This window comes from Nerophis ophidion, linkage group LG24, assembly GCF_033978795.1.
Source record: "Nerophis ophidion isolate RoL-2023_Sa linkage group LG24, RoL_Noph_v1.0, whole genome shotgun sequence".
NCBI lineage: Eukaryota > Metazoa > Chordata > Actinopteri > Syngnathiformes > Syngnathidae > Nerophis > Nerophis ophidion.
In genome coordinates this window covers 27,263,314-27,282,600 of record NC_084634.1, presented here as the reverse complement: position 1 = coordinate 27,282,600, position 19,287 = coordinate 27,263,314, and the positions used below count along the sequence as shown (strand labels likewise).

Below are 19,287 nucleotides of genomic sequence, written 5' to 3'. Positions count from 1 at the left end.
GCGGCTCTGCAAGCCAGAATAAATGTATCCACATGTGTTGTGGACACCACCTGCTTTTTACGGATATTCTACACCATCATGTGAAATCTCTCCTTGTAGTCGCTGGATCAAGTGCTTTGGTGTACTAATCCTCAGATATGCGCAGTATTGTTGTTGTTACTGGGTAAACACTTGATCAGCACGGATACAGAACGGCGGAAGATTGTTGTCGTTTGTGGGGCACATGTAGGGATGGGTTCCGTTCACCGATAAGGTACCAAAACCTGGGAATCAACACCGAAACTTAACGGTATTTTTGTTTTGTGCAACACATGTTGCGGTTAATAGTATTCTATCTTTGTCAATTTTTTATACTTTCTGAATGACTGATGTGATAATGTTCATCAGTCAACTCATTGGTGTTCATTTTCAATCTATCAAGATAGAAAAATAATATCAAAAGCAAATTACAGAACGTTATTTATGTAGTCTGCTCATTTTTCTCGACTGGTGCACTAACATGTGGTTTATTTTGTACATATGTAGCATCATCTACAAAGATGCAAAAAATTGCTATTGTGACATCTAGTGGACACATTTAGAACAGCTGTTTCTTTCATGGAAAAATGGGGCGGTATAGCTCGGTTTGTAGAACAACTTGAGGGTTCCAGGTTCGATCCCCGCCTCCGCCATTCTAGTCACTGCCGTTGTGTCCTTGGGCAAGACACTTTACCCACCTGCTCCCAGTGCCACCCACACTGGTTTAAATGTAACTTAGATATTGGGTTTTCACTATGTAAAGCGCTTTGAGTCACTAGAGAAAAGCGCTATATAAAATATTCACTTCACTTCAACAATTTCTGCTAATTTTTATACTTATCGGATAAAACCTGGGCTGGACGTTTGACACCAATGCTCTAGAATAGGGGTCTGCAACATGCGGCTCTCTCTTTAGCACCTCCTTAGTGGCTCCCTGGAGCTTTTCAAAAATGTATGAAAATAGAAAAAGATGGGGAAAAAAATATATATTTTTTTGTTTTAATAGGGTTTCTCCAGGAGGACAATCCCACTATTTATATTAAACATACTTTTCTAATGAGAGTATTTGGCGAGTGCCGTTTTGTCCTACTATTTTTGGCAGTCCTTGAACTCACCAGTTTGTTTACATGTACAACTTTCTTGTTTTACGCCACTCGTTTTTTGTCTCATTTTGTCCACCAAACTATTTATGGTGTGTATGGAGTGCTAATCAGGCATATGTGGTCAGTGCATGACTTCAAGCTAATCAATGCTAACATACTATTTAGGCTGGCTTTATGTACATATTGCATCATTATGAATCATTGAATTTCCTATGTCCTCTGTCTATTTAATTTATATCTGCATTTCTAATGACATATTATATTTATGTAATATTGCCTGCATTTCAGCTTGCATAGATTGTTCTAAATCCATTTGAAGGAGACAGCCCGCCATTTTCTTTAACTTGGACCATTGGCCATTCTAAGCCAGTAATATCTAAACGTTATCCCACCCTCTGAGAAGCCTCTGTTTTACTAATGTTTACCAATGTTGTAAAAATGGGTAGAATAAATATTGTATTTCAACATTTCTGTCAATCAAGATTTGTGTCAGCCTGCGACAGTCATTTTGATAGTAGGCTAATATAGACACATATGTCATGTGTTGCCTTCATTATAACACTTTTGTACGGCTTTTTATTTTTTGCGGCTCCAGACAGTTTTTTTTTTTTTTTTTTGTATTATTGGTCCAATATGGCTCGTTCAATATTTTGGGTTGCCGAACCCTGCTCTAGAACTACAACTGGTTCAAAACTAACAGTAATCCTCCAAATATGATTAGCAGCAAAGGTTTGGGTGTTCCTGGTCATCTCCCAGTTCTGCAACTCAGTGCGGCGTTTAGGCAAGAAGAACAGAAAGTACCTGCGGCGAAGGCGAGCGTTCCTATTTCTATTTATATTTCATTAAAAAAAAAACTCTGAAGTGACATTTTGAGGCGAAAATTAGTGTTTAAAATACGGATTTCACTTCACATGCCGGGTGCAATTTTTTACTGCGTGTGCTACTTTGATGTTTTTCATAAAGTCCACATACTTCAGTGGATTTATGTCAACTTTATTTGTGTGTTTTGATGTGTTTGCACCATGTGAGGGAAAGGTTGTTTGGTTAGCCACATATAAAAAGATGCTGTGTTGTTATGCAGTAATGTGAAGCACATGGTCATAGCTGACATTAGTCACTGTGGCCAGAAGAAAAAAGTCATTTAGATTAACTTTAATATTATCAACATGCACTATACTGCCAAAAGTATTTGGCCACCCATCCAAATGATGAGAATCAGGTGTCCTAATCACTTGGCCCGGTGTATAAAATCAAGCACTCAGGCATGGAGACTGTTTCTACAAACATTTGTGAAAGAATGGGCCGCTCCCAGTGATTTCCAGTGTGGAACTGTCATAGGATGCCACCTGTGCAACAAATCCAGTCGTGAAATTTCCTCGCTCCTAAATATTCCAAAGTCAATTTTGTTAGAAGAAAAGTGAAGAGTTTGGGAACAACAGCAAGTCCTCCACCAAGTGGTAGGCCACGTATACTGACATAGTGCACGTATACTGACATAGTGCAAAGACTTTCTGCACAGTCAGTTGCTACAGAGCTCCGAACTTCATGTGACCTTCCAATTAGCCCACGTACAGTACGCAGAGAGTTTCATGGACTGGGTTTCCATGGCCGAGCAGCTGATCTAAGCCATACATCACCAAGTCCAATGCAAAGCGTGGGATGCTATGGCGTAAAGCACGTCGCCATTGGACTCTAGACCAGTGGATACGCATTCTCTGGAGTGATGAATCACACTTTTCCATCTGGCAATCCGATGGAGCAGTCTGGGTTTGGATGTTGCCAGGAGAAGGCTACATTTTGGACTGCATTGTGCCGAGTGTGAAATTAGGAAGAGGAGGAAATATGGTGTGGAGTTTTTTTTCTGGAGTTGGGCGTGGCCCCTTAGTTCCAGTGAAGTGAACTTTGAATGCTCCAGGATACCAAAACATTTTTGACAATTCCATGGGATGGCACTTCAAGTTCATATGTGAGTAAAGGTAGGTGCATACTTGCAAACACTCCCGATTTTCCTGGGAGACACCCAAATTTCAGTGCTCCTCACGAAAATCTCCAGGGGATACCATTCTCCCGATTTCCACCCGCACAACAATATCGGGAGCATCCTCTACAACCTGTCGTCACATCCGCTTCTCCTACATAAAAATGGCCACACAGGTCACACTGAGGGTGACCGTATAAAAAACTTTTACACTGTTACAAATATGCGCCACACTATGAACCCACACCAAACAAGAATTACAAACACATTTCGGGAGAACATCCGCACCGTAACACAACAGAACAAATACCCAGAACCCCTTGCAGCACTAACTCTTCCAGAACACTACAATATACACCTCCGCTACCACCAAACCCCACCCCCCAACTCCGCCCACCTCAAAGCCCTCCACCCATCTCCCGAATTCGGAGGTCTCAAGGTTTGCAAGTAAGAGGAAGTGGCCAAATACTTTTGGCAATATAGTGAATGTTGGGGCCAGTTTAAGAACGCGCGTCCGCGAGCCAAAGTTTGGCCACCCCTGCTGTATCTACTACGATAAGAAACATGTTTTTCTCTCCTAATTGTTATATTTGAATCCATCTAGAACAGGCCTGGGCAATTGTTTTGACTTGGGGGCCACATTTACAGAAATAAATGTGTCTGGGGGGCCGGTATATCTATTTTTATGAACACTAATACAAAACCTCACAATAATGTCTGACTGAATGCTAAAAACATTATGACAGACCGCCTTAAAAAAACATAATGGAATTTTACATTTTTCTATGCAGGATAAAACACTGAATATTGTCAAAATATGAACGTCACACCCCCTTTCCATCGACACATTTTACAATCAAGTGAAACGCAAAAAAAAGTGAAATATGAACACGAAGGGTACAAAATAAACCCACCTACAATCTGATATATCTGATACATCACTAAGCTTTAGAACTTTGTTGTGAAAATATCCTGTGGAAACACTCCCCACCCACACTGCTTGGTGCCTCGTCTGAGCTGCAGTGACTTACATTACCGTAGTAACTAATTATATTGCCATAGTAACTAATTAGATGACCATAGTAACTGGTATATCATCCATAAGTGCAGATTCCAACCATTGAAATACTTTGTATCGTTGAAGATATACGGTCGTTAGAAAACATGAGTGCACATCATAATGGCAGCTACACTTTCCATCTTAAAGATCTAAAAAAATTATTTGGGAATGTCCGGCGGGCCAGATTGAAAAGCTCAACGGGCCGCATATGGCCCCTGTGTTGTGTTTTCGTTTTATCCTGCCTTCTCCTTTTTCTGCAGCTGTGTTATCATTGTTTCATCCTCGACAAGGGGCGGACATTGTAGCACACCTGCTCTCAATTAACCTGGCAGTATTTAGGCTCATCACCGACAGATTGGCCTCGCCGGTTATTGTATCCCGAACTCAACTCGTGCATGCACCTGCTTCACCAGTCCCGGTACGTTTTCACTACTTTGTCCTGAATTCCTTAACCTCTTGTGTGTTTATTTTCTAGTCTCCCTGAGGTAAATGGATTTCTTGTTTTGGACTCTTGCCTTGCTCAGTGTGCCCTGGCTCTTTCACCCGCCGACCTCGAAGAAACCTATTTTGTCCTAATTACATGGTGTGCGTTTCTGCCCAATAGCTCTTATCTATCCCTTTTCGTCTAATTAAATGTTTTAATTTTTTGTAATCCCACCTTGTCTCCCGTCTCTGCATCCTGGGGTCACCCCCACTTGACCAAGACCTTAACACTCCGGGCCTTAGTTTGCCCAGGTCTCATTTAGTAAGAGGTTGAGCAGCCTATGAAGCAGAAAATTTAAGTTCTGTAACAGCTTCTTCCCTCAGCCCGTGAGACTCTTGAACGCATCGTAATAATCCCCTCAATTCCCCCCAAAAACAGATTAACTGGCTGGAATATAAAGACAATATAACATACATCCGTAAACCTGAATGCATATGCAAACATGCAACATATTTATCTGTACAGTAATCTATTTCTATCTGCGTTTTATATCCTGCATTATCATGAGCTAACGCAACAAAATGTTGTTCTTATCTGTACCGTAAAGTTCAAATTTGAATGACAACAAAAAGGAAGACTAAGTCTAATCTTTGTGAGCTCCTAGCTTCACTCGCCGAGATGCTTGAGTGATAGTGAATGTTTCACAACTCTCCCAGGCAATAAAGAGTGAGATGTTTAAAACATCTGCTGGAACAGCGCAGCTGTCAGGTAGAAACATTTGGTCCATCTGCGGCCAGTTAGAAAGCGCACTCAAGGACTACAATAAAAATCCACATTGAAGCCATCAGCTTCTTCCCCCACCCCCTCGTGTGATATCAGTCCATTTTATTTTAGGCTACTTTAGGAATTACATACAGGAACTCACCGAGTGAGGCCAGCACCGTGACAGTGATGACGAGGAATGCAACAAATGCCGCGAGGACTTTGACGGCCAGTTGGAGGGAATTGCTCTGCTGGCACCTCACGCAGCCACCTCTCGTGCGACCTAAACACACGCCGCGTATTTTTAATAAGCAAATGTACACCTGCGAATAATAATGACACTTTTGTGCGTTTACCTCTGAACGGCGGTATTTCCTCCTCCTCGCCATTGAGCTCCTCCTCTGCAAAACACAAGTGGGGGAAAAAAAGTGATCCATGCGAGCAAGGTCAGCGAAGTTTACCATTGCTGACTTTACCATACTGTATGTACAGTATCCTATTTATGACTGGACTGTTGACAGCAAGGCCATTACCTTTAAAAAGCTGGTTCTCGTATCCTCCGTAGTTGTCTGCCAAGAAAAAAAAGACATAATGCAGATGTTTTTTTGTAAAGAAAGAAGCCATCAATAACTTTTATTTATTTATTTTAATTATTAAAAAGTTCTATAAATCACCAAAAGCAGCTGCCCTGTAGTGCAATACCTACGAATGTGCAGGCAGGGAGGATTATGCTGCACATGTGCTGTAATACACACACATACTGCATGATTCTGGTAACAAAAAGTACTCGGGAGGCCTGCGAAGATGTTGGTGTGTGGTCATCATGCAGCTAATGTATGATTATGTAATACAGTCAAGTAGTACATGTGGGCATTGTGGAAATTGGGTCTATGTACAGTACAGGCCAAAATGTGACCCCCCCCCTTGTCCTCATTTAATGCGTGTTCTTTATTTTCATGACTATTTACATTGTAGATTGTCACTGAAGGCATCAAAACTACTGCGATGAGGTGGCGACTTGTTCAGACTGTAAGCCGCCTTCTGCCCGAATGCAGCTGAGATAGGCTCCAACACCCCCCGCGACCCCCAAAAGGGACAAGCGGTAAAAAATGGATGGATGGCATCAAAACTATGAACGAACACATGTGGAGTTATGTACTTAACAAATAAAAAGGTGAAATAACTGAAAACGAGTTTCTTCAAAATAGCCACCCTTTGCTCTGATTACTGTTTTGCACAATCTGGGCATTCTCTTGATGAGCTTCAAGGCCACCTGTGAAGTGAAAACCATTTCAGGTGACTACCTTTTGAAGCCCATCGAGAGAATGTCAAGAATGTGCGAAAAAGTAATCAGAGCTTTTTTGAAAAAACTAGAATATAAAACATGTTTTCAGTTATTTTTTACCTTGTTTTTGTTGAGTACATAACTCCACAAGTCGGACACGTTTCCAGTGAGTGTTGGACACCGCCAAGGCTGCCCTTTGTCACTGATTCTGTTCATAACTTTTATGGACAGAATTTCTAGGCGCAGTCAAGGCGTTGAAGGGATCTGGTTTGGTGGCTGCAGGATTAGGTCTCTGCTTTTTGCAGATGATGTGGTCCTGATGGCTTCATCTGGCCGGGATCTTCAGCTCTCACTGGATCGGTTCGCAGTCGAGTGTGAAGCGACCGGAATGAGAATCAGCACCTCCAAGTCCGAGTCCATGGTTCTCCCCCCGAAAAGGGTGGAATGCCATCTCCGGGTTGTGGAGGAGACCCTGCCCCAAGTGGAGGAGTTCAAGTACCTCGGAGTCTTGTTCACGAGTGAGGGAAGAGTGGATCGTGAGGTCCACCGGCGGATCGGTGCGGCGTCTTCAGTAATGCGGACGCTGTATCGATCCGTTGTGGTGAAGAAGGAGCTGAGCTGGAAGGCAAAGCTCTCAATTTACCGGTCGATCTACGTTCCCATCCTCACCTATGGTCATGAGCTTTGGGGTCTGACCGAAAGGACAAGATCACGGGTACAAGCGGCCGAAATGAGTTTCCTCCGCCGGGTGGCGGGGCTCTCCCTTAGAGATAGGGTGAGAAGCTCTGCCATCCGGGAGGAGCTCAAAGTAAAGCCGCTGCTCCTCCACATCGAGAGGAGCCAGATGAGGTGGTTCAGGAATCTGATCAGGATGCCACACAAATGCCTCCCTAGGGAGGTGTTTCGGGCACGTCCGACAGGTAGGAAGCCACGGGGAAAACCCAGGACACGTTAGGAAGACTATGTCTCCCGGCTGGCCTGGGAACGCCTCAGGATCCCCCAGGTTGAGCTGGACTAAGTTGGGAGAGGGCAGTATGGGCTTCCCTGCTTAGGCTGCTGCCCCCGCGACCCGATCTCGGATAAGCGGAAGAAGATGGATGGATGGATAGTTAAACAGTCAATAGCACTCACCTTAAAAAAATAAAATATTTTTTAGTTTATACATTTGATTGGTATTGGTATCGGCCGATCTCACTCATGGATGATATCGGAATGGGCAGCATTAAAACCCTGATCTGAGCATTCCTAATTTGTTGTTTTAGGGGATAAAGGTTACATAGGCCACCTAAAACATTAATAATACCATTCATAAAATCACAAGCTGATGCAATGTTATTAAATTAAATCCCCTTCTAACGTCACACCAGGGGAAACTCTGGTAGAGGCCCGCAGCGGTCCTAACGTGCAAATGGGTCGTAGGACCTGGGTATAGGGGCCAAAGACTAATCGAACCATTTAGTAGCTGGTTCCTTCCGAAATGTCCCCCAGGACAGCAGGCTTGAGGATGCAGTTTTATCTGGTAAAGCGAATGACTAAAGGCCGTGGGGCCGAAACGATCTCATAAGCTTGTTTTGCCCTAAATGAGCTTCCCTGCAGGATTATGTAGATACAGTGGGGCAAAAAAGTATTTAGTCAGCCACCGATTGTGCAAGTTCTCCCACTTAAAATGATGACAGAGGTCTGTAGTTTTCATCATAGGTACACTTCAACTGTGAGAGACAGAATGTGAAAAAAAATCCAGGAACTCACATCGTAGGAATTTTAAATTATTCATTTGTAAATTATGGTGGAAAATAAGTATTTGGTCAACCATTCAAAGCTCTCACTGATGGAAGGAGGTTTTGGCTCAAAATCTCACGATACATGGCCCCATTCATTCTTTCCTTAACACGGATCAATCGTCCTGTCCCCTTAGCAGAAAAACAGCCCCAAAGCATGATGTTTCCACCTCCATGCTTCACAGTAGGTATGGTGTTCTTGGGATGCAACTCAGTATTCTTCTTCCTCCAAACACGATGAGTTGAGTTTATACCAAAATGGATACATGGATGATACAGCAGAGGATTGGGAGAATGTCATGTGGTCAGATGAAACCAAAATATAACTTTTTGGTATAAACTCAACTCGTGTTTTCAATGAAACAATAGAAAATACGTACTCGTATAGTAGTACAGTTGTTAAGAGTTACAATATACTTATTTTAAGGTATTTTGTATCAGAACGGGGTCTATGATGGGGTTTGTTTTCCCATGGTGCAAAGCGACTGAACCGGACACGACGTGAAGGTAATGACATCTTTTAATTTATTTTATCAAAAGGTGAAAATTAAAGGCGCGCAAAAGGCGGGGAACAACGGACATAAAACAAAACTTGCAAACTATGGCATGAATGAAGAAAACTTACTTGGAATGAGAAAAGAGCAGCATGGATCATCAGCATGAATAACAAGGGTATGTGGGGGGTGACGTCGCCAGCCTGACTGCCTGCCAACTACTGGCTTGAATTGTAATGTGGTGATTGACAACAGGTGCATGAGTCCAAATAAATCTGGTGCCGTGACATGAGGACAGGTGAAAACTAACGGGTTGTCGTGGAAACAAAGCAGGGAGTGAAAAATCAGGAACTGACAAAATCCAAAAACCAAAGAGAAACATAGCCAAACTAAACATGATCACCAAGACATGACATATTTGGGTTCATTGAAGTCAGCTAATTTTACTTGTTTTGGAAAGTCTTGACAAGCCACATTTTTGTGTTCTATTGGTGATAATTTGGCTTAGTTCAAATAAAATACCCCTCATTTTTCTATTTTTTTCCCCTTGTTTTTGAACACTGACTTTTTGCAGTGCAGGCTTTGAACCAGGGTTGGGGGTCTGGATCCCCCCTTTCTGCGGTAGTGGGTGTCCTACCCTGAGATGAGGCAGGGGCTAGTGAAGCAACCGACGAGTGTACTTCAACTTTAACAACTTCTGACAACATTTTGCAAAAAGCATCGCATATCAGCGCATTTTTAGCCCGCGCCAAACGAAACAACAAAGCTGGGGAAATCCAGGAGAAACTTGATTTCTACATGCAAACTGGAGCCATTAAATCAGGGGTGTCAAACGTACGGCCCGCGGGCCGGATCAGGCCCGCAAGATGGCTAAATAAAAAAATGAGCCGAATTTTTGAATGAAAGACACGGCTCTTGTAAATGTGTCCAATGATGTCACAATAGCAATTCTGTGTATCTTTGTAGATCAGGGGTCGGCAACCCGTGGCTCCGGAGCCGCTTGCGGCTCTTTGATCACTCTGATGTGGCTCAGCTGCATACTTGCCGACCCTCAAGATTTTTCGGGGAGGTTGTCTGGATTTCAGTGCCTTTCCTAGAAATATCCCTGGGCTAACATTCTCCGGTTTTCACCCGCATAACTATTTTGATGGCGTGTTGTGGTGACAATGCTTTTACATTCTCTAAAACAGGGGTAGGGAACCTATGGCTCTAGAGCCAGATGTGGCTCTTTTGATGACTGGCTCCCAGATAAATCTTAGCTGATATTGCTTAACACAATAAGTAATGAATAACTCCGATGGTAATCACAGTGTCAAAAATAACGTTCATAATATAAAACATTCTCATGCATTTTCATCCATCCACCCGGTTTCTACCGCACCTGTTCAAGAAGTTGCATTAATGGTAAAAAAGTGTTTTATTTATTGTTGGTTAGCCTCAGAGTCACATTGTTATTAAAAAGAATAAGGGACTTATTATACTCAAAAAATGTTGGTCTTTGTTAAAAATGCACGCACATAGTTGTATTCAGTGTTAAAATATATATATATATATATATACATATATATATATATATATATATATATATATATATACATATATATATATATATATATACATATATATATATATATATATATATATATATACATATATATATATATATATATATATATATATATATATATATATATATATATATATATATATATATATATATATATATATATATATATACATATATATATATATATATGGCTCTCAGAAATACTTTTAACAAGATTTGGCTTGTATGGCTCTTCCAGCCAAAAAGGTTCCCGACCCCTGCTCTAAAACATATCGTCGCGCCCGCCTTCACACGAGGCTATCTGGGTGTCGGCCGGTCACATGTAGCATGTGACCCCTGCTAGCACCACCAAACCCCGCCCCCCTCAACCGACGCACGGAGGAGGGTTGGTGGTAGCAGGGGTGTATAATGTACCCTAGGAATAATTAGGGATACATGGGATTCTGGGTATTTGTTCTGCTGTGTTTATGTTGTGTTACAGTGCAGATGTTCTCCCGAAATGGGTTTGTCATTCTTGTTTGGTGTGGGTTCACAGTGTGGCGCATATTTGTAACAGTGTTAAAGTTGTTTATACGGCCACCCTCAGCGTGACCTGTTTGGCTGTTGATCAAGTATGCGTTGCATATACTTGTGTGTGTGTGAAATGCCGCAGATATTATGTGATTGGGCTGGCACGCAAAGGCAGTGCCTTTAAGGTTTATTGGCGCTCTGTACTTCTCCCTACGACTATGTACACAGTGGCGTTTTTAAAAGTCATAAATTTTACATTTTGAAACCAATAATTTCAGATATTACATTTTAAAGCATTTATCAGCCGATATAATTGGCAGCCCGATATTATCGGACATCCCTAATAACGACAAGTAAAAGATATAATACTATTAACCGCAACATGTAAGTCTAGGCACCAGCGCCCCCCACAACCCCAAAAGGGAATAAGCGGTAGAAAGTGGATGGATGCATTGATGTAAGTGTAAAAAAACTACAACATTATAATTTGTACACTTTCAGAATTGTGCTTGTTCTATTTTTAAACAAAGCAAACACTCTGAAGTTGTCTTGATGTTAAGTTAACAAGATGTGATTTAACCAGTCCGACCCACTTGGGAGTAGATTTTTCTCCATGTGGCCCCCCATCTAAAAGGAGTTTGACACTCCTGCATTAAATAATGTTTTGGCCAAGTGAGTCAGAGCTTCTCTTCCTGTCACTCACGCATAAAAGTGACTCAGAGAGTGCAAGTTAGCAAACATAAAAAATGGCTCCGTCATCAAATGAACACAGGATATATATTTATTGTAATTTTCCATTTTTAAAAAGAGATACATTTGTATAGCATCATATTCAAATCAATATGCTTTTTAAAAAGCATGCAAACACTTTTTTTTTTTTCGTAACTGTGCATATGGTCATACAGTTGTAAATGTGCTTTTTTTTTCAACTTTTCCAAGATGATGTCACATAATCCTTACAGCACTGACTCATAGATTATTTGGGGTTGGTGTTGTCTTTTATTCATTTTATATTAAGTAGTAAAACTTTAAAGCACAATATTTCCCTGTTATTCCATTTGGTTAGCCAAAAAGTGTACAGTGTAATAAACTACGTCGGAACAGTTGAGCCTCGATGATTTGAAAAATACGTTGGCCCCTTGATGAAGAGAGAAAAATGCTGTGACTCGTTCCAGCTGCAAACAATGTCTGATAATGACGACGATTTTTTTGGCCTGGAAATATCCTTTTTCAGACCATTTTTCTTCCCTGCGTGCAACGTTGCACGAGAAAGAAAATGATGGACAGCGTGACCTGCATTCAATGATGCAACATTACTTGCAGCTGCGGTCACATCTGGGAAATAATCATCATCATCATCATCATCAGAAAAGATGAAAAAAAAAAAAAAAAAATGAGGAAAAATCAAAACAAAAAACAGAAAAATAAAGCCACAGCAAGTAAATGTTGGACCATAAACTTTAAAGGCCTACTGAAACCCACTACTACCGACCACGCAGTCTGATACTTTATACATCAATGATGAAATATTAACATTGCAACACATGCCAATACAGCGTTTTTAGTTTACTAAATTACAATTTTAAATTTCCCGCAGAGTTTCTTGATGAAAACGTCGCGGAATGATGACGCGTGCGCGTGACGTCTCGAGTTGAAGGGGACATATTAGCGCAGCACCACATGCGGCTAAAAGTCGTCTCTTTTCATCGCGCAATTACACAGTATTTTGGACATCTGTGTTGCTGAATCATTTGCAATTTGTTCAATTATTAATGGAGAAGTCAAAGTAGAAAGATGGAGTTGGGAAGCTTTAGCCACACAAACACACGGTGTTTCCTTGTTTAAAATTCCCGGAAGTGAAGCTTTACTATGGATCAGAGCGGTCAAGCGAACATGATTCCCGACCACTTGTCAACCGGCGGGTTTCGGTGACAAAATTGTGGTAAAAAGTCGCCTCTTACCGGTGATCTGCAGAGCCTGCGCCGTCCATGCAGCTGCCGTGACTTCCCTTAGACACTGGCGTCAACACACCCGTGGACACACCCCTCTGACTATCAGGTACTATTTAACTCACTAAAACACTAGCAACACAATAGAAAGATAAGGGATTTACCAGAATTATCCTAGTAAATGTGTCTAAAAACATCTGAATCGCTCCCAATGCAATCGCCTTTTTTTTTTTTACTTTTTTTTTTTTTTTTTTCTAGTCCTTCGCTGTCAATAACCTCAACAACGAATCTTTCACCCTCGCTCAAATTAATGGCGAAATTGTCGTTTTCTCGGTCCGAATAGCTCTTTTTGTTGGAGGCTCTCATTATAAACAATGTGAGGACGTGAGGAGCCCTCACACCGGTGACGTCATCGTCTGCGACTTCCAGTAAAGGCAAGGCTTTTTTATTAGCGACCAAAAGTTGCGAACTTTATCGTCAATGTTCTCTACTAAATCCTTTGAGCAAATATATGGCAATACCTCAAAATAATCAAGTATGACACATAGAATGGACTTGGTATCCACGTTTAAATAAGAACATCTAATTTCAGTAGGCCTTTAAAGTCATTTGGATAAATTTGACCAATAAGGAGAACAGAGTGACCACGCTTGTCATCTGTCATGTTGGTGGAACAGCCAGGACACCACTCATGTTGTGTTAGCACTAGCTTTAGCATTTTTACCACTGCCAATTTGTATTCACCACACGAGTTTGTTAGTAAATGAAACGTCTTAACTATCCTTTTAGCGCTAACGTTACCTTATTTGAAGGACCAGTAACATAAAAAATTTCAAATATATGCAGTGTAAATGGTATCCTGGCTGGTTCATTAATAATGTAGGCCACTTGCATAGTGGTTAGAGTGTTTGCCCTGAGATCGGTAGGTTGTGAGTTCAGACCTCGGCCGAGTCATACCAAAGACTAAAAAAATGGTACCCATTACCTCCCTGCTTGGCACTCAGCATCACGGGTTGGAATTGGGGGTTAAATCACCATAAATGATTCCCGGGCGCAGCCAATGCTGCTGCCCACTGCTCCCCTCACCTCTCAGGGGGTGGTCAAGGGGGATGGGTCAAATGCAGAGAATAGATTCGCCAAACCTAGTGTGTGTGTGATAATCATTGGTACTTTAACTTGAACTTTTCAAGTAGTCAGTCCAATTATTAAAAAGAAGTATGCCATTAAAAGTGTACCGGTATATTTTTTTGCTTGAGGGAAAATAGTTACTTGTTGTGGCTTTAAATCAGGTTGCAACAAAGCAAAGTTAAGTCTTTTCATTCTTAAAGTTATTTTTTTATTAAACCCGGTTGTATTTCGCAAAAAAGCAAAGTTAATCTTTTATCCATCCATCCATCCATCTTTCTACCGCTTATCCCTTTTGGGGTCAAAGGTGGTCGCTGGAGCTGATCACTGCTGCATTTGGGCGGAAGGCGGCGTACACCCTGGACAAGTCACCACCTCATCACAGGGCCAACACAGATAGACAAGACAACATTCACACACCAGGGCCAATCATTGCTTTATTTTTTAAAATTATTATCACTTATTGTTGCTTTAAATGGGGTAGGTGAATAGATTCATGTAACACATTAATGGTCTGCTATTTCGTGTCTATTTCATACCGGCTGGTCCGTTACTTAACGTTGACCTTGGGTCACCATGGCGATGGTCCTCATTACAAAGCTGTGCACCATTAAATGACATCATGTTATTTTTTAAGGTAAACAGTTGCACAGTAGTGCTTTGAATTAGGTTGTCAAAGTGAAGTTAATGATCCAATAGCGAACAAGAGTCATTCAAAAGCTTCTACTATCCACACTCTTTTGAAGTAAAATACCACAGAGGAAGTCATTCGGGAATGAACACCCACATCTTCTTACCCTGACTTTAATAAATGACACGTTTGTGTCCTGGAAACATGAATTACCATACATCATTGTTGACAGTAGATAGCAATTAGTGGTAAACACAGCATATACACGACTATATAGTGTAGGCTGTACAAAAGGTGTCCTGGCTGGTCCACTAATATTATAATGTCTAGTCTATTTGGGGGTGCCATGGTAATTACAGAGACACTGTTCTCCTTATTGGCATTAAAATAAGTGCTTTAAATCAGCTTGGTGAAGTTATCCTTGTATCATTAACAGCTCTTAAAGTGGTTTCTAGAATTCACAAGGTTCCAGTTTTAATCCTCCATGACCCTGGGGTGCAGAATTCTTACCATTCTTAGGACTTTCCCTACCAATTTGAAAGTATCATGAAATATCCCCAAATCAGTATCCGCCCTCAAATATTTGCCTGCTTGTCCAAACCTTCCCACCATCTTTTCTCCTTTCCTTATGCTCTCCTCTTGTTTTCATTTCTCCCCGTGGAAAAAAAAAGAAGAAAAAAAAGTCCTCGCCTGACTCGTTACTGAGGAAGCGGCGCCGTCCAACGAACACACACACACACGCACGCACACACACACACACACACGCAGACACACACACTAAGAACAGGGCTGACAGCAGCACAACAACACAGCCGTGCAGCAGAGTCGCACCTAAACAGCCAAAGCATGTGGAAGCGCTCAAAATCTGTTCCGCCTTTTTTAAAACAGCAGATAGTTTATCCGTCAAATTGGCTTGTAATTGTAACATAAACATATAGGCTTCATGTTACACGGCCATCTTTAATATAAAGAGACACCTCAAAGAAAACAACAACATGTTTCATAAGTACTTTTTAGTCTAGTTTCATTGTTTTTTTTTTTATTATTATTTTTCTTCAGGGTCCGTGTCCAGCTTTGGACAACACTACGGTGTCCAAAGTGCGGCCCGCAGACCGATTTTATTTGGCCCGCAGCATATTGTCGAAGAAAAAAAAAGCAAACAGTTAAAATGTAAGACTAAAACTGCAAAAAATCATAATGTGATGAAAAAAGCTAAATATACATATATATAAATATATACATATATATGTACACATATATATACGCATGTATATATACATATATATATACATACATATATATATATATACATACATACATATATACATACATATATATATAAATTAGGGGTGGGCAAATTAATGCGTTAATTACGCGTTAACTCATCAATCTATTAACGTCGACAATTATTTTATCGCACATTTGCGTATGTTGTTTACATGCTTTTATTTTGTTAACACCTTTTCTTAACAAGATGGCATCTCCCGGATGTACTTCGGCGTCGAGGGGCTCTTGGTAAAGATGGAATATTTGGCAAAAATACCGGACAATTCTGCAAATTTCATGGCTGGCTTACAGCGTGGTCACTCCGGGATCAGTTACGACCGCCAGACAATTCTGAATGTGGATGGGTCGGGCCGTTTTGGACTGAATGACGCGTGCTTGCTAGACCGGCTAGCTAGCATGGGAATACTTTGCCGGCTACATCCAGCGGCCTGTGAAGCAGCGGAGTATTTGTGTTGTCTGTCTATTCATGAATAATGCAGACGAGGAGTGTTGGCTGAGTTCTTAACGTTTGCTTTCAGAGCGTGCATATCACAACATACAAGATGCCGTCATGGCGACACACAACCTATACCGGGCTACCGCGCATGCTCGTCACTCCTGTTGCATGCTGGGTAGGGTAGTTATTTTTTTCCCTGGCTAATAACATCTCAAATAGTACCATGTATATGCGTGCAGTTTATCAAAGCACCAAGCAAACAATCGGAAAATTCCCATCATAACAATTCCTAGATATGGTCATAATTATTTTAAGTGCACTACGCATAATAAACACAACATTATTAATATTGCTACTACGGATAATTTGATCAAAAATTCCCTAAAACAGCCCACTACCTATAATATAGGTTTTTTAAACATAAGACCCTGATAAAAAAAATGTTTCTGAAATTGCCTGTTCAGATGTTATGATTGTGGCTCAGAGATTTGTATGTATATTATATTTATTTTCCATAACAAACAGGATAACTTAAATACCCTGGCAGTGGCAATAAGCTTAAATGTTTGTATTTACATTTTTTGAGTTGATTTTCATAAAATATGCTATTTAACTGCTACTGTTTAACAAGGACTGATTTAAATTGTGTTTGCACAACAAATGTTCTGGCGCTTTTGTTCATGTGGGAGAATATTCCAATAAAGGTGCATTACACACTACATTTGAATTCATTATTGGGCTTTGCGTATACAATGCAGTTAATCGCGATTAATCGGAGAAATAGTGCGATCAACTTCGATTAAAATGTTTAATCGTTGCCCAGCCCTAATATAAATACATATATATACATACATACATATATATACACATACATATATACATACATACATACACACATACATACATATATACATATATATATACATACATACATACATATATACCTACATACATACATATATACATACATATATACATACATATATATATACATACATACATACATATATACATACATACATACATACATACATATATACATACATATATACATACATATATACACATATATATACATGTATATACATATATATACACATACTGTACATACATATATATACTGTACATACATATACATACTGTACATACATATATATACTTATATATACATATATATATATACACACACACACACATACATACATATTTTTAATAACAAAATATGAAATGGCCGTTGCATACTTTGACTCTTCATTATGCAGCCTTTAGTGGAAAAAGTTTAGACATTTATGAACTAAAATATTAGAATATAAAATGTGTTAGTTTGCTCATTAAGAAATAAAAACACTAATTTATGGACAATAATAACTGGTAGATGTTTAACAGAACATTATTATTTTTGCACATCCAGAATTTGATACAGTAAGTTGTGCAGTTACACAATTGTAATGTTGTTATTATGATTATTATATTATACAGGTGGAATAACAACAAGAAACATTTAGGAGAAAAAAAAAGGAGTAAAAAATTGGAATGTAATTAATAATACACTCCTCTGTAACACATAGCTTACACAAAGCTAGTTTTTAATTCATATATATTTGTTTTTAGTTTGTTTTTTTTAATAATACAAAAATATCAAAATGGCCTATCCATACTTTGGACTTTTCAGTATGCGGCCCTGGGAGGATACATTTTGGACACCCCTGGTGGAATAATAGTTTCACCTGTGCTGGAAACTTCACCAGCCCCATCTTCCTCCTCCCTGGCAGCCAATCAGCTTTCTTCTGATCCCCCCACATAATTTTCTGAGTTTATGTTTCACATTTCTGTTGTTTATTTGCAACTGTCCCTGTTCCTACTAATGCTATATGTTCAGTGCAGCACCGAGGCAAAGGTCAGGACTACAGTATGGACTTATATAAGAAGTCTGATGGAAAACTGGATGGTGAGCAAAACAAGTGCATAATTTGGAGGTAAAACGTGTCTCAAGGGTTTACCACAAGGGCTGGAAAATGTCTGCTTGAAAATCCTAATAAAATAAGACATTTCCTATTTGGCCTTGTTGCACATCTAAGATCCAGAATAAACCGAATCAGCCTGATGGGAATAAGACGCGTGAAAGAGACAAACCACATCAAAGCGTTACATTTTTTTTTTGCTGTTCATTTTTTACTGCTCTCTTTGTGTTAATCATTCCAAATCGCCTCACATCTCCGTTGACAAGATTTCCTTCAATCAGTTTTTTTGTGGACATAAACGGTAGAAAACACATCTGCCAAATTTGAGGGCGAATTGAGTGACCTCTAACCTTTCTTTGTAGTTAAAGGCGTACTGAAATGAGATTTTCTTATTTAAACGGGAATAGCAGGTCCATTCTATGTGTCATACTTGATCATTTCGTGATATTGCCATATTTTTGCTGAAAGGATTTAGTAGAGAACATCGACGATAAAGTTCGCAACTTTTGGTCGCTAATAGAAAAGCCCTGCCTTTACCGGAAGTATGTGCGTGTGATGTCACAAGTTGCAGGGCTCCACACATATTCACATTGTTTATAATGGGAGCCACCAGCAGTAAGAGCAATTCGGACCCAGAAAGCAACAATTTCCCCATTAATTTGAGCGAGGGTGAAAGATTCGTGAATTAGGATATTAAATGGTGAAGGACTAGAAAAAAAAAAAATAATAAAAAAATAATCACAAATCGACGGCTCCGGGCAGCGGCAGTGTGAGCGTTTCAGATGTAATTAGACACACTTACTAGGATAATTCTGGAAGATCCCTTATCTGCTTATTGTTTTAATAGTGTTTTAGTGAGATTGTAAAGATTGTAAGGGCATACCTCGAGGTCGGATGGCTGCGGTGAACACGCAGTGTC

General features: G+C 40.2%; 1 protein-coding gene across 3 annotated transcripts in view; it reads right to left on the bottom strand.

Annotated features, from left to right (window-relative positions):
• Nucleotides 1-19,287, bottom strand: part of scara3 (scavenger receptor class A, member 3) — a 76,735-nt gene that overhangs the window by 39,692 nt on the left and 17,756 nt on the right. For 2 of the 3 annotated variants that reach the window (XR_009804124.1, XM_061886345.1), the window contains exons 1-4: nucleotides 9,034-9,178; nucleotides 5,879-5,914; nucleotides 5,702-5,746; nucleotides 5,509-5,628 (exon numbers count right to left, since the gene is read on the bottom strand). Coding sequence is in view for 2 of the 3 variants with exons in the window: in XM_061886345.1 (XP_061742329.1) it covers nucleotides 5,509-5,628; nucleotides 5,702-5,746; nucleotides 5,879-5,914; nucleotides 9,034-9,163 (331 nt within the window). In the remaining variant the exon portion in view is untranslated. Of the gene's footprint in view, nucleotides 1-5,508; nucleotides 5,629-5,701; nucleotides 5,747-5,878; nucleotides 5,915-9,033; nucleotides 9,179-19,287 lie in introns of those variants that run through there. The other variant, XM_061886346.1, reaches the window with a different exon arrangement.